We start from the raw sequence: 26589 nt of genomic DNA, 5'->3' as shown, positions 1-26589 counted from the left end.
CCTTAACCAAAGAATGTGAAATCTGGTCCAGATGTAAATGTCTACATATTTGGAGCATTAATGGGCCTAATAAATGGAGGTTTAGGAGATGCACTGAGGCATTAAGCCTATTAAGATTCCAGAGGATGGGATGGATCCCAAGTAGATTTTTGGCTTCAGGATGGCCTATTTTGGGTATTTGGTTTCTAGGCACTAGGATGTTGTTCAGAAACAAGTTCAAGGATAAGGTTTCCATATATTAGAGGATCAAGGACAAAACACCAGAAAGAAGATCTTTATTTAGATCTGTTTAACTACTGCTGAGCATACTTTAAAAAAAAAAACAAAAACCCTACATTATTTCAGATATCTGTAATGCAGTATATGATGGAGAGCGTTAGGGTCTAGGTCATGCACACAGAGGATACCCATAGAATTTCTGAACTAAAAGGAGAAGTTGAGATAATTCACCGACTACAAAAGAAGAGTCTCTTAAAATCATCAGAGTGTATTTACATAAGGCTCTTGCAAATATACAATGGAGAATGCTTCGAGCCAACTTGCAGGTGTCCTTTGGTAGCACGAACAGAAAGCATACAAGTGTATAATCTATACATGATCAATGAACCTACTTTTCCTTAGCCAAGTCTTTAGCTTATAGAATTAGAGACGTTTCAGTACGAATGACCTATTAGCTCCAGCAGGAGCAGAGACTGACAACTTTGATGGGACAGGGCAGCAGTAAATCCACCCACTAGGGGGAATTGGGGGCAGACGATCAGAGGGTAAGGAAATAAAAAAACTCCCGGTGCTACCAGCCAGTGTCTGTTCTGGTATGCAAACCTTGGGTGCAGAGAGTCAACAATTAGCCATCACAGTCTAGACCAACTTTTGGCCGTGGTGTGAGGGCGTGCTGTGGTCTGAATGTTCGTGTCCACCTCAAATTTATATGTTGGAATCATACACACCAAAGGTGATGGCATTAGGATGGAGCCCTCATGAACAGGATTAATGCCTTATAAAGGAGGCTCCAGAAATGTCCCCAGCCGCTTCCACCCTGTGAGGGACACAGGCTTGCTCTGAATCAGGAAGGGTAGGACCACAGGGCACCTGATTCTAGTATTTGCAAGTCTCCGGAACAACAGGAAGTAAATGTTGTTGTTTCTAAGTCACCCAGTCTGTGGTATTTTACAATGGTAGCCTGAATGGGCTAAGACAGGGAGACTCCAGGGGATGGAATGGATCCCAAGTAGATTTTTGGCTTTAGGATGGCCTATTTTGGGTATTTGGTTTCTAGGCACTAGGATGTTGTTCAGAAACAAGTTCAAGGATAAGGTTTCCATATATTAGAGGATCAAGGACAAGCATAGGACTTGGGAACAGGGTTGTGTTTACTGAATGCACATGGACATGAAAACACTACTGAATATATATAGTGTATTTAAGTGTAAGGCTCTGTCCAGATGTTTACACACATACACTTCCTTTAATACTTATCCCCAGAAGACATATATTATCCTTTTTACAAATAAGACAGCAGAGACCTAGGTTACAACTTAATCACACTGTTAGCAAATGGCAAAACTAGGATTTGAACACAGCTCTAGCTGACTTCGAAGCCTAATCTCTTTTCGTTGGTATGTAAAAGGGCTTACATACAGGAGTCTTCAGAACGTGGGCACCAGAGGAAACACTGAATATGATTTGTGGCATCCTATTGGTTTTACTCCCCTAATACTGATCTGGAGGACCCGTATGCCTTCTGCCTTAGGTTGAGGTTGGAGGTTGATCTGTGGAATAAAAGGGGGAGGTAAATTTTTGACCCACTTATCCCTGACATATACTCTAACCAGACATCAATTTTTTTTTCCCCCAAATCAGATGCCACCGAGGGAACCTTATCAATTTGAAAACTTGGTGGCATGTTACATATTTTAGGGTATCATACTGAACCTCAAAATGTACCCAGGTATATGTTGATATCCCATATTAAAGTTATTCAAAAGTAGTCAGCTGCTGCTTCTGTAGTTAGTGGACAATTAGGAATTAATCTGAAATGGAGCTTAAATAGAACCTTCTCGTTTCTTGAAAAAATAGATACGGTTTGGGATTTGGCTTTTATATGTTCAGGCTGCCAGTAGAGCTAGCAAGAGAAGGGAAACACTTGAAATAAGTCAGAGGGTAGGAAGAACGATATGAAAGCCTTGACTTTTGGATGTTCATCTTTTTGAAGGTAGCTATCGATCACTTAAATGTAGTTTTGCGTTCCACGGCCTCTCAGCACCTACCTCTTGATCAGTAATTTCACCAACTGAATAGTTCCTGAACTTGGAGTGTGCAGCTGCTGAGAGATGGAATATCCTAGTCTGTGCTCAGAAGTATTGACATCTGAGTAAATTTATAAAAAATCAAATCATTATAGGTGCGCCTAGGTGGCTCTGTCGGTTAAGCCCCTGACTCCTGACTTCAGCTCAGATTGTGGTCTCAGGGTGGTAAGATCAAGCCCCAGATGGGGCTCCATGCTCAGTGAGGAGTCTGTTCCCTCTCCCACGACCCCTCCCTGCCGCTTGCATGTTTTGCTCTCTCTCTAAAATAAATAAATCCTTTTAAAAAAGACTACATTTTAAGTAAACATCTCTTTGGGTCAGGATTAATCTAGAAATGGTATGAGATACTCACTGATAGATAATCAAGGGATTTTAGAGCTGGGAGCACCCCTAGGGATTTTTTTTTCTTCTGTTTCTAGGTCAGGATGTCCTGGGGAAAGGACTTGCTTCTGTCTTAACAGAATGAGGCTATGAAGCCAAGTTTTTAATTCTGGGAAAACTTTTCATTATTCTGTGATATCTTTTTAGACTTTGTTTCACAACTATTTCAGTATACAACCATACACGTGCGTGCGCGCACACACACACACACACACACACATACATACAGCTATAGGGATAGAGTTTATAACTATGATTTGCATAGCAACTTGCCTATTATCAAAGTAATTTTCACTCTCCTATTTTCCAAATAATCCTTGAGGGAGATACTATCTTAGAGCCTGCTTTATAGATGATGAAACTGAGTTTAATCAGGGGAAGTAACTTGCTCAAGGCCACACAACAAAGACACACTAGAGGTCAGACTTCAAGGCAGATTCTTTGAATACAGAATATACTTTTCTTCCGACATTTGATCATAAAGGCGACTGTGTAGTGTAACACCTGCTTTGTGACATTTTTGAGAGTGACAGAGGGAACTTATTAATGATTTCACTGGTAAGATAGTACCCTTTTAGACAAACTGTGATAGAACATGTGGTCATCTTATAGTTCACCTTCTACTACTTGGTCATCTCAGAATATGTCATGTTAAAATCGGCATGTAATGCTCAAAACAAAAATCTTGGGTTTAGTTTGGGGATTGGAGGCCTGGGAAGGTGTCAACCAGTTATTTTTAAGCTAACAAATGAGGATAACTAGACAGGGGTCCGAGGTTTGCAGAGGGAGGTGGCATGGGGGAAAAGAGAAAGATGTCTGTGTAAATGGAACACTGGGGACCGGTTGCAAGAAAGAGCAGAATGTGTGTGGAGCGACTCCCCTCTTTGTATGCTTGGTTGTTCAACTACCAAAGTTGCACGAGAATTGTAGGCCACAGGTCTATGCCAAGAATTTTCATAGCATTAGGCAATGAAAGTGATAAATGTATCTCTGTGAAGTCAGCCTGTGTTAAATATAAGCCTAATTGCAAGACTAAATGGAACGCTCATAATGGTACCTGGAGAAAATGTAACAATGGAGGAAAAAAAAAGCCATTTCCTTGCTACCCAAGGAATTACATTATGGAAATTGCACCCTCCGAATTAATTAATAGCTGGCTTAAAAAAATTTAGTGCCCAGCAAACAAATGCATACATTAAGCATCTTGAGTAAGGTGAATGTTAGAGTAAGAGACTTTGCATGGAAGGAATGAGGATGAGAAAAAGAGAGCTTAGAATCTGCATAGCAGGAGAACAGGCACGTGCACACGGGAACCAAAGGCTTTTGAACTGCCCTGATGTTCATCTTCGCCCTCCAACCGTTTCCAGTAGTGTCTGGACAAACTTGGGTCTGTTGCCAGCTCCTTGGCTAGCAGATGTGGCAGAGGCCCTGGTGATCACGATGAAAAGACGAGCAAGCTAAACCGTGTTGCCTGGTTGGTAAGCTGCTGCTTTGCCATGAAGTGGAGTTTCACTGTGTCCCTTCTTTTCACGTTACATTTCACAACCATTTCTGCAAGAGCCCAGCTGTTCTGAGATGGCCGCTGCCGTGGGGGGGGTGGGGTCGAGGAACGGGTGAGATAGTGTGTGGCTCAGGGATGTCTGACAGCTGCTGAGCAGGCCTCATGGCCTTCGGACAGTTGCCACATTGCTTTCCAGAAGCACATTCCTTCACCTTTCTCTGACATCGGAGGGAGTGGAAGAGAGTGGTTATGATCTGAAGTGACAGACATCCTTGATGGGGATGAGCTAATTTATGGGGGGAAGTGCAGTCTACAGATGAAGAACAAAGAGAATAAGGGCCCCATGGACGGTCTTAAGGCCTTTAATGGAGCCTAGTGAGAGCATCCTTAGTGGGTAGATTGGTTTTGGAACCATGGTTTGGGATGTCAGTATTTTCCCCACTGTGGTAAGCAGGGGTTTATCCTACCTGTCCATAGAAACTAAACTTTAAATCTGACACCTCAGCTTCATTAAGCTGGCTGATAACCTGTGCTCTGCAGACTTTGTTTCCCAGGAAAAGTAATTGCCTTGTTTTTTTTAGTGGTTGAAAAACAGAGCAGCTCTCCTTAGGAAGCCCCCAGGATGTATTGTAAGGCAAATAGGCTTTTCTCCTTGGATCATCTACTACAGAGCTAACAACTAAACTCAAAGTTTCTTAGTAAAATGCCCTCTCCAATGTAGACTTGGTGAGAGAATTGGATTGCAGTTTGACAAGATTATAGCCAGGCAAACATCTGGGGTGGGGGAGGGGGAGGAAAGAAGCCCAGTATAGGTGGGAAAAGGGAAATGAAGATGTTTTGTTAAAGAAGCTGCCTCTCTTCCATTTGTGTAGTAATCAGTTTGTGTCCCCTCCTCTCCCATTCCCTGAAACAATTTCATTATTGTGTTGCCTGACTGCAGATTATACTCTATTTTTAAATATGTTCACGAAAATATGCTAGCCAAGTGAAATTTAAAATATACCTGGTTTTTCCCTGAAAAGTTTTATTTGCTTGTGCCTCTCTGTCCGGATTCTTTATTGACCCTTGTTATCTCCACTTCTGATGGGAATCACCCCATGCTCTCTTTCTGCTTCTGTACAGTGGCTATTCTGCTTAAAAAGCTCTCTAGGTTTTAACTGTTGAGAAAAACTGTTGAAAAGCTTTACCTTCTCATGGAGGACTTTGCCAGTTCCCATATCACTCAAACATGCTCCTTCCTCGCTGCTCCCATTGCAAGGAATTCTAAAGTCCATACCAACACTTAGCACATTCACCATCGTTTCTGTTTATGGAGTTGTCTTCATATCATGCTGTGATTCCCTCAAAGGAGACCGAGCTCTTTCTTTCTCATGTCTATGGCCTCGTGCAGTGTTCCGTACATAAAGAACACTTAACGGATGTCCAGTATTACCCATTTATGTTTATGGCATTTACCTTCCAAGGTTCCCTCACTTCATACTCGTGATACACAGTTTTTACCTCTACTGAACAATATCTGTATAATTACATATTAGCTTTTACTGAAAACCAGAGATAGATACAAACTTGTATGACTTGGTTTGAGTGCGTTAATGCTACGTGGGGTGGATTTACTTCTGTATTATATAAAAGTTAACAGAAGTAAAGAGCTACTGATCTGAGTCTGAAGGTGGGTGGAAAATGAATCCCACTGGGTTGCCCCTTGTGGTGACAGCTAAGATCTGGAGGACAGATACACTGTCAGATCTACTCACATTGGCAGTTTTCTTTCAAAGGCAACATCACTCTTCACTTTGGCCTCTAGAGGTCACAGGCAGTGTAAAGCATTACCAAGCCTGAAATAGAGAGCAGGTCTCACCCTGGCTCCCTGGGATCAGGTATATTCATGCTATCAAACTGTCAGTGACCTAATAATCATGCTCGCTTTGCTAGGCTGAACCCGTGGCCATCACAGTGGGTAGCTGACAGCTCTCATCCGTGACCTTTTCTAAAGGCTCTCACTCCAGGCTCTGGATGCAAACTTGGAGGGAGGGACCTGGTGTGTCAAAACAATGATCAAGTAGCAGGATGATTAAGAGCGCAAGAGAATCTGAGTTTGGGTTCCCCCAGGGGCAGACTAGGAGAAAAAGATTTGAGTTCTTGGGGCTTTATTTAGGGGGCAAGCCCAGGAAACACTGATAGGGGATTGGGAGAGTCAGACATGAAAAGGAAGATCGCTACTGTTGGGTGTTCCATTCAAGAGACCTGAGTTACAGTTGTGGGCAAAGGAGCTCATTCCCAATGGGACATTGTCCTCTAGGTTTATCTCACCCAGCGGGCAAGTCATTGGTGGATGGCTGCTCCAGGAAAAATTAATTTCCAGTGCTCATCTACTGCCGGCTTCCTCTCAGGCTTCGAGATACAGATACTGAGAGTAGGAAATCGAACAGGTATGTGATATAATGCTAAGGCCCAAGGAGGTGTGGGAGAGGGACCGAGAGTGTCTATTACAAGATGTTAGAATGGACTCTTCATTTTTCAGTCTGGCCCCAAGATACATAGCTGGTGTAAAATTTCAAAGTTGAGAGGCCAGACCACGAGTGCATACTTCTACGTAGATATTTTCGAGCGAATTTGGGGACTTCTGAATTCCTCACCCACTTCAAGGATATGGAAAGTTTTAAGGGAGTGTGGTTAGGATTTCTTAAGGAGGATTTTTTTGTTTTGGAGAAATCTGTCCTGTGAACCTCTTAACTGCCAGATGTGCTCGCATCTTCTCTTTCTTCAAGCCTGGAAGCCCTGTTATGAGATCAGTTGGAGAAGCTGGTATGTGTGTTCTGAAGTTTGGTTACACAATGATCTAGAATCTCAGTCCCGCCCCCAGGAAACCCGGAGTATCGAAAAGACAAACTGGTGAACTTCTTTGGAGTTGAAGCAAATGTGAGCTTGTAGCTGTGATGGGAAGGAACAGCACTCTTGAAAAGGACCTGGAAGGGGCATGAGTGTCTCCCCATGGCCAGTATGCTAGACTGGAGCCATTTTAAGTTTCTTTGCTAGGAAAGTTGCAAGGAAGTGGCAATGGAATAGTGAGAGCGAAAGGGGATTAGAAGAGAGACAGGAGTAGAAGCTATATGGCCACCGGAGAGACAGTTCCCATCCTTGGCCGTGGTAAGAGGGGAGTACCCTTGAGAGAGTCCATAGCCCTGCATAGGCCACTGGAAATCCCTACATTCAGCGGTAACTACATCTGTCTTTGAATATGTGCCCTCTTCTCTTGGTATCCTCTGTCAACCTGATCCTTGCAGGAGAACAGAAAAACCGCCATCTGGGGAAAAGGGAGACACATAAGTGGGGAAAGAGAAGGGAATATGTTCCTTTCTCCCATGGTAAGTGCCCAGCCACAGCAGACCACACCAGTGGCTAGATGTTGAAGCAATTTTGGAGTCTGCATTAATGTCTGGTGGTGGATAGTTGTTCACAGGACTTTTTCTTATCTGAGAATAAGGGGAATAAGGGGAAAAGCTATGAACTCGACAAAGAGTTCATCCAGGGACAAGGGAAAAATCTTTCTTTAGAGTCAGGGGAAGAATGAAATTTGTTCCTTTATTTGTTTCTTTATTATATCTTTATTATATTTGTTTCTTTAGGGCGGTGTTTATTGAAGTGTAGACTTTGGGAAGAGAACTTTTTGAATTTCTTTTTCTGTAGTTTATTGGCAATGTGGTCTAGGTTAAGTTCCTTACTGTATTAGAGTTCTCCAGAGAACCAGTAGGGGACACACACACACACACACACACACACACACACACACACATTTCAAAAGAGATTTATTATAAGGAATTGGCTCACATGATTATGAGGGCTGGCCATTTTCAAAATCTGTGGAAACCATCTCCTAGTTGAAGCCCAAAGGCTAAAAGCTGTTGTAGAATCAGGAAGAGCCAATGATGTCTTAGTTTGAAAGCCATCTGTCAAGAAAAACCAATGTTCTAGTGTGAAGGTTGTTAGGACAATTCCCTCTTATTTGAGGGAGGGTCAGCCTTTTGTTTTATACAGGTTTTTACCTGATTAGATGAGGCTTACCCACATTATGGCCTGTGATCTGCTTTATGCAGTCTGCTGATTTAAACATTAATGTCAACCGAACACATCCTCACAGAAATACCAGAATAATGTTTAGCCATGTATCTGGGCATTTCCTGGTCCAGTTAGGTTGACATATAAAATTAACCATCACAATTCCCTTTCATGAGTCAATGTCGTTACCTCATGGGTTGTGCAGAGATCAAATGAGAAAGTTTGTGCTTTAGAGAGGAGCCATATGTAGGCAATAAATTCTGTGATGTGATTTATGTATGATCAAAATTACCTTCAAATCCTTTAAATCTCTTATGAAGTGTAACTCAGTGTAGTTTCTCGGTTCATTTAGTCAACAGATCCTTAATGCGTGACAAAATTTGTTCTAGATATGGTGGGTATAGCAGGAAACTAAGCAGATTCCTTGAAGCTGGAGAGTTAGGCAATACAAATAAGCAAATAAGTATATATGATCTGTTTTCAATTTAGTGTTGGGGTACTAAGAAGAAAAAAATAAAACAAGATAAGAAATTGGAGTGAAGGATAGAGGGAAGATGTTCTTTGATATAAACTGATAGCGATATCTGAGGAAGCCTTGAACTGGTGGGGAGGCAAGTCACACAGGTACCTGAGAAGACTGTTGAAGGCAGAGGGAAAGGCGAGTATGAAATCCCAGAGGGCGGAGGTAGGGAAGGAACTGCGAGTAAACCAAGGTGGCTGGAACAATTGATCAAGAAGAAGAAGAAGAGCAGAGACATTCAGAGGACTGAGGGCCAGATCACCAGGCACTTGCAAGTTTTGGTAAGAGATGTGCTTTGGGTTTTATTTTATGTATAGGGGGAGGTCATTAGTGTTTTTCTAAAGTGGGTAGTGATGTGACTAGATTTGTCCTTTTAAAAGGATTACTTGGGCTTCTGTGAGCCTTTTAGACCACCAGGAGGCAAAAGTGGAAACAGGGAGACCAGATAAGAGCATATCACAGTAGTTGACGTGAGAGATGATGATGGACTATGGTTGTAGCACTGGAATTACTGAAAAGGCTGAATTTGGGCAATATTTTGAAGTTAGATCCAAAAGGATGTATTGATGGATTGAGTGTATGAGAGACAATGAGCTGTCAAGAATGATGCTCCCAAGGCTTTCGGTGAGAGCCAAAAGGAAAGAGCTATTTACTGAGATGGACACAATGGCAGAAAGAAGAGCTGTTAAAGTCAGTGAGTCCAATGCAACTGGGGTTTCCTGCAGAATCAGAAGAGATTGAGGTTTCTATAGTTTCTGTATCTGGTATAGTTTCTATACCAGATGAAGGTATGGTGTTTTGGAGCCATAGTGAAGAAAAACAGATATAAATATTATGTCTTTCAACATTAAAACTATGTTCAGTAAAATACCCATGTGTTTAGAGGCATAAAGGAATAATGGAGACTGCTTTAGGCAGTGACAGATTTCCATCTTCCATCTTCCATTTCAAACTCTCATTTCAAATTCAATTTTCAATTTCAAACTTCAAACTCTCATTTTATGGCAAAAACTCCTTTGAAGTGAAGGTGACTGGCAAGAGGAATTATCTACGACCTACACTATTTCTCCCAATATTTTCTTCCTTCTTCCCTCCCTCCCTCCCTCCTTCCAAATTGTCTCTGCCCGCTGCTATGCCCATAAGAGTAAAGGTACAAATACTACTCCAGTATGACTGGAACTTTTTTCTTGATACACTTGAACAACTGCCATGATTGAGTTAAATGCTGTAGGTGAAAAACTAGGATTTCTCCATATGAGATGAACATAAAATGCCCTTCTTAATTTTTATTTTTTATTTTTTTTAAAGATTTTATTTATTTATTTGACAGAGAGAGATCACAAATAGACAGAGAGGCAGGCAGAGAGAGAGAGAGAGAGAGAGAGGGAAGCAGGCTCCCTGCCGAGCAGAGAGCCCGATGCAGGACTAGATCCCAGGACCCTGAGATCATGACCTGAGCCGAAGGCAGCGGCTTAACCCACTGAGCCACCCAGGCGTCCCCTTCTTAATTTTTAGATGCACGATCTGATACTTATCTCCATACACTTTAGGTAGATTAAGAGCTGACATACAGTTGCCGAAATGTTTTTAGCAAGCAGTACTCAAATAGTCTGCAAATATTAGAAAACACTATCACCTGTGACTAAATGTAATTTTAGCAAACCTGACATGTTATGTATTCATCTGGAAATACTTAGTTCTCTTACAGTATGCTTGCTGACACCCAGACCGTCATGAGCACCATTGACAATGTCTCCCTGTTTTTGTTTTTTTTTTTTTCCCCCAAGTGGACTGCTCTATCGGGTTCATTTCTGATTGGCTCACTGGGGAGACATTAACAAGGTACTAGACAAGTGATAGATCTCTATTCTTTTGCTTGTAATTAGATTTGACAATCAGTATGGTAGGTTGCCTCAGGAAACAGGTAACTGTCCATGAGGCTACTTCGGTATCATGAGAATGTCTTCATTTGGGGACCCTTTGTACAGCTGGAGGAGCCCAGGAGTATGTGGCTGGCACCATGGATATTCAAATATGGCCCATTACTACTTGGAGCATTCTGATGTTTCAGTTTTTTAAAATCAAAGTATAGCTGGAATACAACATTATATTAGTTTCAGGTTCATAAATAGTCATTTAACATTTATATACATTATGAAATCATGATGAGTTTAATTACCATCTGTCACCATATGAAGTTATCACAGTATTATTGACTATATCCCCTATGCCGTCCTTTACATCCCTTTGACTTGTTTTATAACTGGCAGTTTTTTTTTTTTTTTTAAAGATTTTATTTGTTTATTTGAGAGAGAGACAGTGAGAGGGAGCATGAGAGGGGAGAAAGTCAGAGGGAGAAGCAGACTCCCCATGGAGCAGGGAGCCTGATGCGGGACTCAATCCCAGGACTCTGGGATCCTGACCTGAGCTGAAGGCAGTTGCTTAACCAACTGAGCCACGCAGGTGCCCATAACTGGCAGTTTTTACCTTTTAGTCCCCTTCATCTATTTTGCCCCTACCCCTACACCTCTCCTCTCTGACAAACACTAGTTTGTTCTCTATGTTAATGATTTTGTTTCTATTTTGTTCGTTTTTTAAAAACGTAACACATGTGAGTAAATCATGTAATATTCGTCTTTCTCTGACCTACTTCACTTACTGTCATAGCCCCCAGGTCCATCTGTGTTGTCACAAAAGGCAAGATTTCATTGTTGTGTTTGTTGTTGTTGTTGTTATGGAAGACACACATATTCCATTTGTGTGTGTGTCTTTATTCTTCCGTGATGGACACTTAGTTTGCTTCCGTAACTTGGCTGTTATAAATAATACTTAAGTGAACTTAGAGATGCATGTATCTTTTTGAGTTACGTTTTTGTTTTCTTCAGGTAGATACCCAGAAGTGGAATTGCTGGATTGTATGGTAGTCCTACTTTTCATTTTCAGTTTTTGAGGAACTTCTGTGCTGTTTTCCACAGTAACTGCACCAGTTTGCCTTCTCCCCAGCAGTGCTCAAGAGTTCCCTTTCCCCCACACCCTTGCTAACACTTATTTCTCGTCTTTTTGGTGCTTGCCATTCTGACAGATGTGGGATGATTTTTCACTGTGGGTTTGATTTGCATTTCTCTGATGATAAGTGATGTCGGCCATCATCTCCCGTGCTACTGACCATCTGTATGTCTTCTTTGGATAAGTATCTATTCAGGTGTCTCCCTATTTTTTAAATTGGATTGTTTGGGTTTTTTTTTAATGTGTATTTCATTTTTAAACACTGTGTTTGGGAGTTGGGGACAAAACCCAGATAAAACATTTACCTTCAGTTGGCCACTTCTGTATGCACATTCTCATTCTTTGACACCTCATAACAAACTGCAGCTCAGTGAAGAGAAGTATTATAAGTTGCTGGAGAATTTTCTGTCTTCTAGCTGGTAAGCCAACAGATTAATAAATATGCAGCCGATAGAGTCCTCATTTACATCAGGGAAAATGATATTCTGTCTTGAGGGCTATTGTGAGGATCCTCTCCCTTTTTCTCGACATACTTTAGATGAATGAATTTTAACTCACATGGATATTGGCCCTAAAAATACTAAAAGATTAGTCAATGCTCAGAAAATTTGAAGACAGCCTTTAAAATAATTTCTTTTTGGTAAAGGGAGAACTATAAATGAAAGTTAATTCATTTTCCCCTAGAAGACGTATTAATACTTTCCATCAATTTCTCAAATTGCTAAGTAGAGAAAGGTTAGAATATTAAGGGCTGTAAATATTCTTCAAGTGGATGTAATATTAAAGAACCTCTGTACCTTATTGAACAGACATTGAAGAAGTGATCATACTAGCCAACTGTTTTTGGTTATCAAAGGGTTACTTAATACATCACTTGCTGCATAGAATGTTAGTTCATGGTTCTTCAAATTTTTTAAGTTACAATTTTGAGCCAATAAATGTAATATGAAATTGGAATGAAATAAAATGAAATGCTGTTTTAGTTTTATTCCTTTGGTTATTTAGAGTGATAGAGAATACCCTCAGATATTGTATTTGCACAAGTAAAAATGATTATAAACATGCATTGAATTAGGCACTGTTCAAATTGCATGTATTTAATCCTCAAAAACTCTTTGAGGAAAGTATTATAACCCTCATTTGTGAAATAGGAAACTGAGGCAGAGTTTTTTTTTTTTAAAGCAATTTTCCCAAGGGCAAATGGTTGCAAATGAAAGAGGTAGGGTAACATCCTAAGCAGTCTGCTAACTTTTAACTCTCATACTTTGCTGCCTTCAATGAAAAAAAAATCTATGAATGGACATTCAAAAATTAATTTTTGTTTCTGTGAATTTATACATACATGTAATTTAAAAAGCCAAATTGTTCTAGAAGGCTTTATAAAGATGATGAATCCCCTTGAAAAATTTCCCCATTTCTTGTCCTTATAGGCAACCACTTTCAGGACTTTTAACAGATTCTTTTGCTGTTTTCATCCATATCTCTAAACAGCATCTTTCTTTGCTACTTCTTCATACTTCCAATTTTGACATTTTTTTTATTGACTTCCTACCATATAACATGGGGATTTGGCTGTCTTAATTACACCTCAGCACACATCTTTTTGTTAGTTATTCTGTGTTTGTGTTATGGTGACTATATACAAGCTACTGAAGAATGAATTAACAAGTATACTTGGTTTCCTTTCTTGCACTGATCTTTGTTCCCCTGTCATTAACAATCACTCTGTTCATAGATTTTTAAATTATGTTTTTATTTTTTTATTTTTAAAATATTTTATTTATTTATTTGACAGAGATCACAAGTAGGCAAAGAGGCAGGCAGAGAGAGAGGAGGAAGCAGGCTCCCTGCAGAGCAGAGAGCCCAATGCAGGGCTCGATCCCAGGACTCCAGGATCATGAACCGAGCTGAAGGCAGAGGCTTTAACCCACTGAGCCACCCAGGCGCCCCATATAGGTTTTTTTCTTTTTTCTTTTTTCTTTTTTTTTTTAAGATTTTTATTTATTTGACAGAAAGCGCAAGCAGGGGTAGCTGCAGGCAGAGGGAGAGGGACAAGCAGACTGCTTGCTGAACAGGGAACCTGATGCTGGGCTTGATCCCAGGATTTGGGGATTAGGACCTGAGCTAAAGGCAGATGTTTAGTGAAGTGAGACACCCAGGCACCTGGATTAGTAGATTTTATAGCACAGTATGTTATGGATTTATCATAATTTATCCCCAAACTCTTATCAGTTATATAAATACTCCTAAAGATATTAACACTTTCTTGTTCATGAATAAATTTCCCCCAAATGTTGGTTGATTTCTAGGCTTGCCACATAGCTCATGTTCCGGGAATATCTCTTCACCAGGATTCTGGGAATCCCCTTTACAGCTCCCTGGGATGGTAGGTCCTGTTCCTGTAAGTCATACACATTCTTTCTTGTTTTTTTGCTCTGGCTTGATGGAACACATTTTCCAGCAGGCAGAGGGAGGGAGAGGCAGGCTCCCCACTGAGGAAGAAGACTGACCTGGGGCTCAATCCCAGGACCTTGTGATCATCACCTGAACCAAGGGTGGACCCTTAACCGACTGAGCCACCCAGGCGCCCCCTCTATGTTTTTTCATAGCATATTGTTTTCGTTTCGTGAATGCAGCAGTGTTTTTTCTCTGAAGGCATTAATGACGGTTTATTTGATGTTTTCTTCTCTTGATGGAGTCCTTGTATCTTCCTCAGTGCTTCTGTTTGTTGATTTGCTCTGGCTTTTGTCATTTACAATAGAAGCTTCCTCCCGTGTGTTTGAACCTGGCTCTTCACTCCCACTTAAGAGCTGGATAGAAAGACACTAATTGAAAGTTCTGTGCAAATGGGTATGTGGTTGACAGTGAAATTCAATGTAAGGTGATCTGGGTCATTCTTTTGGTAAGCACTTGATTGTCAGTATCTTTATTTTATTTTTAGTTGGTTTCCTTAGAAAATAATTTTCAAAGCTCCTGCCTAGGGAAGCTAAGCAGGGATCTCAGCATTCTGTTTGCTCTATAAATGTTCACTAATTTCCCCTGAATCCAGTACTGAGTTAGCACTTGGTTGTGAATGGTGTTCCTCAGTATAGAGCATAAATGTCCCATGTTCTCCTAAACTGGTGGAGGGGCAGTCATATAACAGAATGATAGAGAAGAGGATCTGGGTAACTACATACTTTAAGGAGACCTTCAGCCCACCTTGACCTGCCCCTGTTGCCAATTCCTGAGCCTTTTGGGTTCTGTGATGCAAAATAAATTCTTTCTTGGCTTCTCTCACTGAGCGGGATTCAACTTTTCAAATCTGCAAATTCAGTCATCACTCTTTCATCTGCTTTCCTGCTTCCTAAAATTTGCTCTCCTAACATTCTCATTGCTCTTCTAGGTATACAGTTTTAAAAACTCAAAAACTTAAATAGAACTTCATTGGATTTCAAGAAGGAGCTGATGTAAGTGCATGCATTTAACCAATAATCTTGGAAATTTGTTTGTGGGTATTTTTAGTTTTGTATAATTATCAGTTCATGTCTCAGATGCCTGAAAAGTCTGTCATAGTGATCGAGTTTTTTGTGTGAGACTCTTCTTTCCCTTCTCAAGGATGGGAGAGGGAACGAGATGGGGAGAGGACACATGGAGACAAAATAGCACCAAAGAAAAGCAGCATGACGTAGGAGAAAGAACACAAGCTTAGGTGGAAGAGACTTGAGTCTGAATCACCTGCCAACTTAACAGGAATTATTAATCCTCCTGGCATATCACTTTCCTTAATTATAATGCAACAGTAATAACACCTACCTCATAGTTGCATTTTTCAGACTGAGATAAAGTATTACTTACCATACAGTGTTGGATGTGGTGCCCAGTAGAGGTCATTTTCCATTTTGAATTAAGGGAGGGCATTTGCAGTCACAGGATGGAAAAAATCCATTTCAGAACATTTTTAGATTTGCATAAATTACACCTGCTTTGTAATACTGACCATAGATAAACCAGTTAGCTAAACTAGCTGGCTTCAGAAAGCCTCCTCTGATTTCAGATTCTGTACTTATTATGGTAACCATATTGGAAAAAATAGTTTTAACAGGTATAGAATGTGCTTTATAGGAGCTATGATTTAGGGCTAATTGAAAGTGAGACTTATTGAGAAAACCTGCAGTGATTGGTTGAGCGGCTTTCAAGAGTTATGTAGTCTGTGTCTCTTTAGAACTAAAAATTGAGACAGATGTCACAGAGAGGACTTCATTGACTTGTGTGTCCAATCATTGTTAGCCCAAAGAGATTTTTTTGCTATACCTGCTTAAAAGGAAAGCCTCTGAAATGCACAGCAGTTGAAGGAGGGTATAATAATCACACTTGTGGGTATAGTTCTTGGAAGGCTGCAATCTTCCTATATAGGGAAAAATTATTTAGAGTGGCGTAGTCAAGGACTCATGTAACAGAAAAGTATTTAATGGAGTTGTTCTTGTGGCTGTAATGTTTAGTTAGAAGGGAAGGTAAAAGATAAGTTGTTTCCAACTGACCTGTCATCTTAAGTCTTTACCTGTCTTCTTTCTAAGGAAGTCTAATGTCCCGTAAGTATCAGTTTCATGACTAGACTATAAACCTCACTGTTTCAGACAAAAACAAAAACAAACCACATCAATAATGTGAACTCCCCACCCCCACCTTAATACCCTTTTTGCTGAGAGTGGATTTTTGCCTTTACTAATGAAAACTGTATCCAAAAAAACTCTTCTTAGGGCAAATATAAGTGTAGCTTTTCCTCAGACAAGGGCTTTTTCAGTGGATGTGGTATTGTATCCTGTGGGTTCTTGTCTGGAAAATAAGGAGGGCATTTTTGGATTACTTTCAATCTGGCTCTCCACAGTTCTGTGAGAACTGTGCCTTTTTTTAGCTCTTCTGTGGTAATTAGATAGCGATAGAATGACAGGAGAGAAATTGCATTAATGTTGTAATAGAGAAAATGGAACAAATTAAATCTCCATGCATTGATCTTTTTAGAAAAATTATTGATAAAACAGTATTCTTAATCATGATTCTGTAAGATAACATGAAGTGGATTTTGAGAGTTTTTGTAAGAGTGTGTGCTAAAATTACTGCTTTCAGTGAGGCAAAGCTTTGGTATAAAGTGCTCTCGGGTGTTGAAAATTTATTGTCTCTCTTTTTACTTGCATGTTTTCCTTTTTAAAGTGGTATCTTTCAATACCTTTTTTTTTTTTTTTTTAAATTTCAAAAACCTTAAATGTTTCTCTGCTCCCTTCAGGGTATCATAAATTTCCTCAGTTTGCCATGCAAGGTTTTTGACCCTCTGACCCCAATTTAATTTACCCCCTTGTCTGCCACTGTTTTTCTACCTAAACCCTTCCTTTTAGCCAAATGGGCATGCATAGTTACCCTACAGGCTTTCAGATTTTGCCTCCACTTCAGAATTTCTCTCCTTCCCTCCATATGTATCTACTGCTATCCCTTCTTTGAGATTTGGCTAAAGCCCTTTCCCTCCCCACCCGAGCTCAAGCATGTGGTCTGTCCATCTTCTGCACTTCGTGCCCTGGTTATGTCACTCAGGAACCATTTAGCCTTGACCCATGTTATACCTACACACATTTTGTTTAACTCTGCCTAGAACACAAACTCCTTGAAGGCAGGAGGTTTCATATTTGTTTCGTAGCATTTCTGCTGACATTGAAAGATCCACTGGTATGTTGCTTGCTTGTTTATCTGTCTGTCTATCTGCCATGTATTTTCTGTTGTCTACTCTCACTATAGTTTAAGTTCCAAAAGAGGTCATGAATATTGCAAAAACTACAGAGGTCATATATGGCAGGCAGTTTGGCTCTGGAGCCTGTGCTCTCGATCACTAATCAGTGCAGCCTAATGGTGGTTGTCAGTGACTCCATGATTGCCACCCCTAATTTTGCTTAGGGTGTCAACAGGATATTGACACTGTTGACTACTCCTTCCTTGCATCTTTCACTTTTCTTGGCTTCTGTGCCATCCTTTTATTTTTATTTTCCTCCTCCCTCCCTGATAGCTTGTCCCATAGTCCTCTCTGTGTGTTCCAAATATTGACTTATGATCTCTAGTTTTGTCCACATCCTTTTTCTGTGCTTTCACTACAATCATCTTACTAGCCTAGTATTTCTTGACCTCTTGACATATTACGGTGTCAGAATCAATCAGGACATGTGTCAAAACCACTCACTTATTCATAAAGCATTAAGTTACAAGCGCTTGCAAATGGTTTACTTTTTTAAATTGACTCGCCTCAGAGTTACCATTATAAGGATGTCACAGGAACTCATTTGCACTTCAGTAGAGCCTGCTTGTTTGTGTGGGAAAGGAAGGACTTTGAGTTAGCTGGAAGTGAATTGATTATAATTCATGGCCTATTTTATATTAGCTGAAAATATCTGCAAACTATGGTTATTGGTATGTCATTGATAGTTACAACAATTTTGAGATATTATTTGTAAACTGGGGATTTATAGTTTGTTACTTATAGTTTGTTTCCTTGATTTTACCCATGGATGCATTTTTAATGATGGAGGGAGGTGAAGAAAGCATGGATATGCATCTATTTCTGCATAGCATAGAAATGAGAATACAGTCTAGTTACAGGTTCCAAATCAAAGGCAATGTGATGAGCCAAATGACATGCACAGTATTATTTATATTAACGTCGTGAATAAATATAAATATTATGTGCTACATGTTTAATTATAAAATGAGTTACTTTTCTGTATTAGTATATGCTTTTTTATTACTCATAGAGGTTTAAATTTGATTTTTAAAATACAGTTCTACATAGTTTTTTATGTTAGATTAGTCATCTGTATTTTTCCCTCAAAAAATGATGTTTTGAGATCGTCAAATAGTTTTATTCATCATTTACTATTACAATGCTTTTGAAAATATAACCTAAAAAAACAGCATTGGGAATGCTTTGCTTTATTTGGTCAATGACTTTTGTTCATATGTGTGTATGTCTGGTGTGTGTCTCTTATGAATGCCATTCATCATTTGCCCTAGTAGAGGAAAAGCTGAAAACCTCTGCTCGAGGCTATATTATACACACCTGTGTGGTTTACTCTCTCCCATATGTTGGTGACTCCTGAATTTCTGTCATCACCCACAATCTTTTCTCTGCAGCTGTCTCATTTATTAAGACACCCACTGGGCATCTTTTTGTGGATGTCCTACAGGCTTCCCAAACATGTCGTAGCTGAAACTTAGCTCATTTTCTGTCCTTAGTACCCTGACCCAACTGCTCTTTTTCCAGTGTTACACATTTTTATCAGTGGTATCATCCACCCAGTCTGTTAAAGACGTTAAGCATAATATTCAGTGTCTCCTAGGTCATTAGTCTAGTCCAGTTTTTAATCTCCAAAATATCTCTGAAAGAATTTCTCTCCTTCTTCACTGTCTTTACTTTAGTACAGCTGCTTTTCCTCTTGGGACAATTTCATAGCCCAGTGGTTCTCAAACTTCAGTATGTATCAGCATCATTAAAACATAGATTGTTGGGTTCCAACTCCAGACTTCTGATTTAATAAGTCCAAGGATAGTCCCAAAAATTTGCATTTCTAACCAGTTTGTGGAAAGCCTGACGTTGCTGGTTTGGGGATCACTTTTTGGGTGATAGCCTGTTAATTGGCCTTCCTGCCACCAGGCTAGCCACCTTACTGCTTCTCCTCCAAAGGATAATTTTTAAAATCCAAGCTCTAGTCTCTCTCCCTGACTTAAACCATTATACTATCTTAGCGTTACATTTAAAATTGACTTCAATGAACTCTTACCCCTGGAATATGTGAAACGATGGCACCCTTGTTATTCTTTTAGCTGTACCACATATATCTTTTTTTTTCCACTAAGATTAAGAACTTTTTCACTTGTCCATGTACATTTGTAGATCAGCCTGGCTATTAAAATCTCAACCACCATCCGTTTTATAATCCCATTCTCAGGGCTTCCTTCCTTCTTCATACACACCTTTAAAAGGTTTATCTTCTTTCCAACATGAGGAAGATTTGTGTGTATCATTATGTAACAGTGGCCCGTTGGCAGAAACAGTATTGTGTAGCCGGGCCTGGGTCATTTCTCTTCCATTGTTCTCTCTCTGGATAGTCATCTGCTCCAGCCTCTGGCCCTGGTGGTGGACAGCTATTATCTATCTTATGTGACATATTAAGTGACAAACAGGTCCAGCTGGCTCCTACTCTACAGCTGTTTTATATCAATTTCCAGGAGGAGGAAGCAGTAATGTTTCCTTTCTTTACTCCCAGTGGGCTGCGTCCCAGCACACCAGTGCTGGCCCCACCTGGCTTTACCTCCCTTGTGGGGAGGTAAAGATAGGCTGTTGCTACTCAAACTGTGCTAAGGGACCAGGAGACTCTGTCTCACTAGGGACCTCTTTAGTAAGGCAGAATCTGCACTCTTCCCTCAACAAAACTGCTGAATTAGAATCTCTATTTCAGTGAGATCCTGTGGTGATCAAGTTTGAGAAGCACTGGCTTAGGCCTCTGGGGTCCCTGGATATGCTCACCTTACCTCTTGCCATTCTCTATTAATTCATAATGATAGGAATTTGGCAGATATTCACACCTTTCTGTGATAGCCATTTTCTTCATCTGTAAAATGGGGACTACAATGTCTACCTTGGTAGATTATGATGATGTATGTAAAATATCCAGCACAATACCTTAGAAGTGATGAGTGTTCTATACTGGTAGTCATTTTTAGGTCTGTATCTTCATCTTCTAGGATTTTAATAGACCTTTGGAAGTCTGCATAAATAACTCCCCTACCTCATCTACCAATGACTAACCTGCACCAAGTTAAATGAACATGAGATTGTAGCTGGTTTATAATTAAAGATATGCCTTATTTTCAATTAAGTGGCATAGCTGGGATGGCTTTGTGAAGCATAGATGTTGCCTGCTTTGCAGGTTGAGTGGTTGATTTCTAGATATACATAGATATTAATCCTTGTAACTCTGAGCTAGGAAAATGCATTAAAAGACACTGATCATCACAGTTAGAAGGGAAATGCAAATCAAAAACTGTGAGATACTACCACAACATGTTAGAATGGCTAAAATTAGAAATACATATCAAGTCTTGGTGAGGATGTGAAGAAGCTGTAATTCTCTTGCATTGCTGGTATAGATCTAAAATAGCGCAATCATTTTAGAATAGTGTTTGTCAGTTTCTCAACAAGTTAACAATAAAAAGGAACAAACTCCAGTAGGCAGAAAATGAGTAAGGACAACGTTGAGCTAAATAACATCATCATGACCTGGGTATAATTGACATATACAGACTATTTCACCCAGTAAGAGCAGAATACACATTTTTCTCAAACTCACAAGGGAGATTTACTGAGAACACATTCTGGGCCATAAAACACACCTTAACAAATATAAAAGAATTGAATCAAATAATGTCTGTTGTGAGACCACAATGAAATTAAACTAGAAATCAGTAACAGAAAGATAGCAGGAGAATCCTAAAATAAATGTGACGATTAAACAACACCTTTCTAAATAACATGTGGGTCAAAGAAGAAATTTCAAGAAGTTGAAATATATATTTTGAACAAAATGAAAACGAAAACACAGCTTATCAAAATTTGTGGGGTGTGGTAAAAGCTGTATTTAGAGGGAAATGTGTAGTAGCGAATGCATATAATAGAAAAGAATAAAGTTGTATAATCAACAATATAAGGCTTTACTTTAGGAAACTAGAAAAAGATGGATAAGTCTAAAGTAAGCAAAAAAAAAAATGGAGTAGCAGTCAATGAAATTGAAAATAACAAATCAATAGAGGGAATCAATAAAACCAAACCTAAACAGGCTCTTTGGAAAGATCAATGAAATTAGTAAGACTTTAGAGAGGCTAAAAAAAAAAAGAGAAAGAACCTAAATTGCTAATATCAGAAATGAAAGAAGGGACATTACTACAAATCCTATGGACATTAAAAAGGATAATAAGGAATTTTTATGAGGAACTTTATGCCCACAAATTTGATAACCTAGATGAAATAGAACAATTCTTTGAAATAGAATTATTTGTCACAATTCACATCAGAAGCAGCAGACTATCTGAATAAACTTACATATGTTTAAAAATTGAATCAGTAATTAATAGTCTTCCAAAACAGAAATCATCAGGCCCAGATGGATTCACATTTAAGAAAAAAATGATACCAATTTAAGAAAGAAATTATACCAGTTCTCTACAATATATTCCAGATGATGGAAAGAGAAAATACCTCTAACTCATTCTATAAGATCAACAATACCCTACTAAAAAGACCATACAAGGATGTTACAAGAATAGAAAATGACAGAGCAATCTCTCAGGAGCGTAGATGCAAAAATCTTCAAAAAAATATTAGCAAATTGAATATAACAATGTATAAAAGAATTATAAAACATAATTGAGATTTATGTCAGGTATATAGTGCTGGTTCAACAATAAAAAATCAGTTAATGTAATCCATCACTTTATTAGGCTAAAAAAAAAAAAAAGAAAAGAAAAATCACATGATCGTACCAGTAGATGCAGGAAAGCATTTGACAAAATCCAACACCCATTCATGATAAAACTAGGAATAGAGAACTTCATTAACTTTATTAAGAATATCTACATACAACCTACAGCTAACATCATACTTGGAGAACACAAAGCTTTCCACAGAGATCAAGTACAAGGCAAGGATGTCTCCTCTAACACTCCTTTTCAATATTATACTAGAATTTCTAACTAATGGTGTAAGACATGGAAGTTAAAGGTATACAAATTGAAAGTGAAGAAATGAAACTGTTGTTTGCAGGTGAGAAGATTATGTAGAAAATGTGAAAGAATCAGCAGAAAAAACTTACTGGAACTAATAAGTGATTATAATAAGATTATAGGATATAAAGTTAATACAGAAAGGTCAGTTGTTTTCCTATATACTAGTAATGAATAAGTGGAATTCAAAATTAAAACTTCAATATCATTTATGTTAGCATCCCTTAAAATGAAATACTTACGTATAAATAAAAAATATGTAGAAGACACATATGAGGAAAACTATAAAATTCTGATGAAGAAAATCAAAGAAGAACTAAATAAATTGAGTTTTCTATTCATGGATAGGTTGTCTTAGTATTGTCAAGATATCAGGTCTTCCCCACTTGATGTATAGATTCAATGCAAAGTTAATCAAAATCTCAGAAAGTTGTTTTTTGGATATCAATAAGCTGATTCCAAAGTATATACGGTGAAGCAAAAACCCACAAGAACCAACGCAATATTGAAGAGGAAAACTGGAAAACTGAAAGTCCTCAACTTCAAGATTTACTAAAGATGCTACAGTAATCAAGGCAGTGATATTGGCAGAAGAACAGATAAATAAATCAATGGAAGAGAATAGGGAACCCAGAAATACAAATAGTCAACTGATTGTTGGCAAAGGAACAAAACATCATAATGGTGCAAAAATAATCTTTCCAGCAAATGGTGTTAGAACAACTGGACATACAAATGCAAAAAAAAAAAAAAAAAATCTAGACAGACCTTAAATCCATCACTAAAATTAACTCAAAATGGATCTTAGCCTTATATGTAATATACAAAACTATAACACTCAAAGAATATAACGTAGGAGAAAATCTAGATGACATTGTATATGGTGATGACATTTTACTCTTATTTATTTATTTTTTAAAGATTTCATTTATTTTAGAGAGAGAGAGAGAGAGAGCATGAGCAGGGCGAGTGGGAAAAGGAGAAGCAGTCTCCCTGCTAAGCAAGGAGCCCAATGTGGGACTCCATCCTGGGACTATGGGATCATGACCTGAGCTGAACATAGATGCTTAATCGATTGAGCCACCCAGGCTCCCCATGGTGATGACTTTTTAGATATAACACCAAAGGCAGGATCCATGAAAGAAATAATAAGATGGACTTTGTTAAAGTTAAAAACTTCTCTAAAAAAAATACAAACTCAAGCAAATGAGAAGACAAGCCACAGACTGGGAGAAATTATTTGCAAAAGGCACATCTGATAAAAGACTGTCATCCAAAAAATACAAAGAACTCTTAAAACTCGACAATAAGAAAACAAACAATCCAGTTAAAAAATCAGCTAAAACCTTGGCAGATACCTCATCAAAGAAGATGGCAAATAAGCATATGAAAAGATACTTGACATTGTATGTCATCAGGGAAATGCAAATTAAGACAATGAGATACCAGTGCATGCCTATTAGAATGACTAAAGTCTGGAACACTGACAACAAATTCTGACAAGGTTATAGAACGATGGGAATTTTAATTAACTGCTGGTCAGAATGAAAAGTGGTACAACTACTTTGGAGGACAGTTGAGCAGTTTCTGGCAAAACCAATCATACTTTTACCATAGAATCCAGAAGTTGTGTTCCTTGTTACTTACTCAAATAAGTTGAAAATTTATGTCCACAGAAAACCTGCACATGTATGTTTGTGGTAGCTTCATTTCTAATTACCAAAACCTGGAAAATACCAAAATGTCCTTCATGAGGTGAATATCTAAACTGTGGTACATCCAGACAGTGGGATTTAGTTCTGTGCTAAAAAGTAATGAGATACGGTCCATGAAAAGACATGGAGGTAACCTTAACTGCATATTACTAAATCAATGAGGCCAAGCTGAAGAGGCTGTATACAGTGTGATTTCAATTATATGACATCCTGGGAAATGCAAAACTGTGGAGACACTGAAAAGATCAGTGGTTATCGGGCTGGGGGAAGTGAATGATAAGTAGGCAAAGCAGAGCAGATTTTTAGGGCTGTGAAACTATACCATATAATACTATCGTGGGAGAATACACCCCATTATCTATTTGTCCAAACTCCAAAAGTACTACCCTCGGAGTGAACTCTAGTTTAAACTATGGACTTTGGGTGAAAATGTTTTGTCAATGTAAGTTCATGAGTTGTAACAAACGTACCACTCTGGTGCAGTATTTTGATAATGGGGGAGAATTTTATGGGCTGTAGGTGTTGTCTGTGAAATCTCTGTACCTCGCATTCAATTTTTCTATGAACCTAAAACTGCTCTAAAATATAAAGCCAGTTTTGAAAAAGTATATCATACAGAGCTGAACACATAGAATAAATTTTCTATAGTAGATATCACTTCTTGGCTAGCTCTCATTCTCACTGCAGTAGAATGTCAAAATAGAATACAAGGAAGGAGAGAGAGTTGTTACCTAGCAAGAATTATGGATCTAGAATTCCACCAAAAGAAGCCAATTCAAAACAAGAGGAAGAATGCATATCTTTACATAAATTACTCTCTACTTAATGATCATCTCATTGAAGATGCTGCCAGCTACCATTTGCTCGGTGAAGGCCATGTTGCGACCTTCTACTCTCTGCCATTCTCGGGAGATTTTATTTGGCCGTGAGACCTCACTGAGGAGCTTCTCTTTCAAACGCAGTATTCTTCCATTGGCCAAGTATGGTGGGCGACACACTGTGACTCTGATTCCTGGGGATGGCATTGGACCTGAACTTATGCTGCATGTCAAGACTGTATTCAGACATGCACGTGTGCCTGTGGACTTTGAGGAGATAATGGTTAACTCCACTTCTGGTGAAGAGGACATTCACAATGCCATCATGGCAGTCAGCCGAAACCGTGTGGCTTTGAAGGGCAACATTGAAACTGACCACAACCTGCCACCATCTCACAAGTCCCGTAACAACATGTTTCGCACCACTCTAGATCTCTATGCCAACGTCATCCATTTTAAAAGCCTGCCAGGCGTGGAGACCCGGCACAAGGACGTAGACATCTTAGTTGTTCGGGAAAACACAGAGGGTGAATACAGCAACCTAGAGCATGAGAGTGGGAAGGGAGTGATCGAGAGCCTCAAGATCATTACCAAGGCCAAGTCTTTGCGCATTGCTGAATATGCCTTCCAGCTGGCCCAAGAAATGGGACGCAAGAAAGTGACAGTGGTGCACAAGGCCAACATCATGAAACTGGGAGATGGTCTTTTCCTCCAGTGTTGTAAGGAAGTAGCCTCCTGCTATCCTCAGCTGACCTTCGAGGGCATGACTGTGGATAACACCACCACGCAGTTGGTATCCTGGCCCCAGCAGTTTGATGTCATGGTGATGCCCAATCTTTATGGCAACATTGTCAACAATGTCTGCATAGGGTTGGTTGGGGGAGCAGGCCTTGTGCCTGGAGCGAACTATGGACATGTGTGCGCGGTGTTTGAAATAGCGTCAAGGCAGTCGGGCAGAAATTTAGCCAATAAGAATATGGCCAACCCAACTGCCATGCTGCTGGCAAGCTGTATTATGCTGGATTACCTCAAGCTCCACTCCTATGCCACCTCCATTCGCACTGCAGTCTTGGCATCCTTGGAGAACAGAAACATTCACACTCCGGACATTGGAGGCCAGAGTACCACAATGGACATCATTCAAGATATAATAAACCACATTAGTACTGTCAGTTAAATGGTCAGTGCCTTGGAGGCTGGGCTATTCCCCAAGTCTCTCCTACTCTTTACCTTCCTCTTCTCACTTAGGCACTCCAGCCAGCTCGGATGATGTAGACTCTGGAATAAACTAGTTCCTGCTCCTGCTCCAACTCAGAAGAGACAGGAGAAGTAAATCTGATTTATTCTATGAGATGAAAACGTCATGAATGCCATAAACATTGCTTGTTTAAATTAGCCGAATCTATTGTGTTATATATGTATTGAGGAATTCTTCTCTATTTTAATCCATAGTTCACACTTCTCGATGTCATGATACACTGAATAAATCAGA

The 26589-nt window shown here is 39.4% G+C and overlaps 2 protein-coding genes across 4 annotated transcripts in view; both read left to right on the top strand.

Moving 5' to 3' along the window:
* The window catches only part of LOC111149686 (neural EGFL like 1), an 836166-nt gene that overhangs the window by 523917 nt on the left and 285660 nt on the right, over window positions 1-26589 (top strand). The gene's annotated exons all lie outside the window — the stretch shown is intronic.
* LOC111149687 (isocitrate dehydrogenase [NAD] subunit gamma, mitochondrial-like) lies at window positions 25105-26274 on the top strand. The gene has a single exon (XM_022506911.1). The coding sequence runs from the start codon at window positions 25105-25107 to the stop codon at window positions 26272-26274; it is 1170 nt and encodes a 389-aa protein (XP_022362619.1).

Source organism: Enhydra lutris, unplaced genomic scaffold (assembly GCF_002288905.1).
Source record: "Enhydra lutris kenyoni isolate GAN:26980312 unplaced genomic scaffold, ASM228890v2 scaffoldscaffold22, whole genome shotgun sequence".
NCBI classification, from domain to species: Eukaryota; Metazoa; Chordata; class Mammalia; order Carnivora; family Mustelidae; genus Enhydra; species Enhydra lutris.
Note: the sequence above shows the minus strand (reverse complement) of the source record. Positions and strands in the feature narration are given on the sequence as shown.

Excerpts from the sequence above, each read along its gene's own strand:
- LOC111149687 (XM_022506911.1), top strand. The coding sequence starts at position 25,105 with ATGATCATCTCATTGAAGATGCTGCCAGCTACCATTTGCTCGGTGAAG.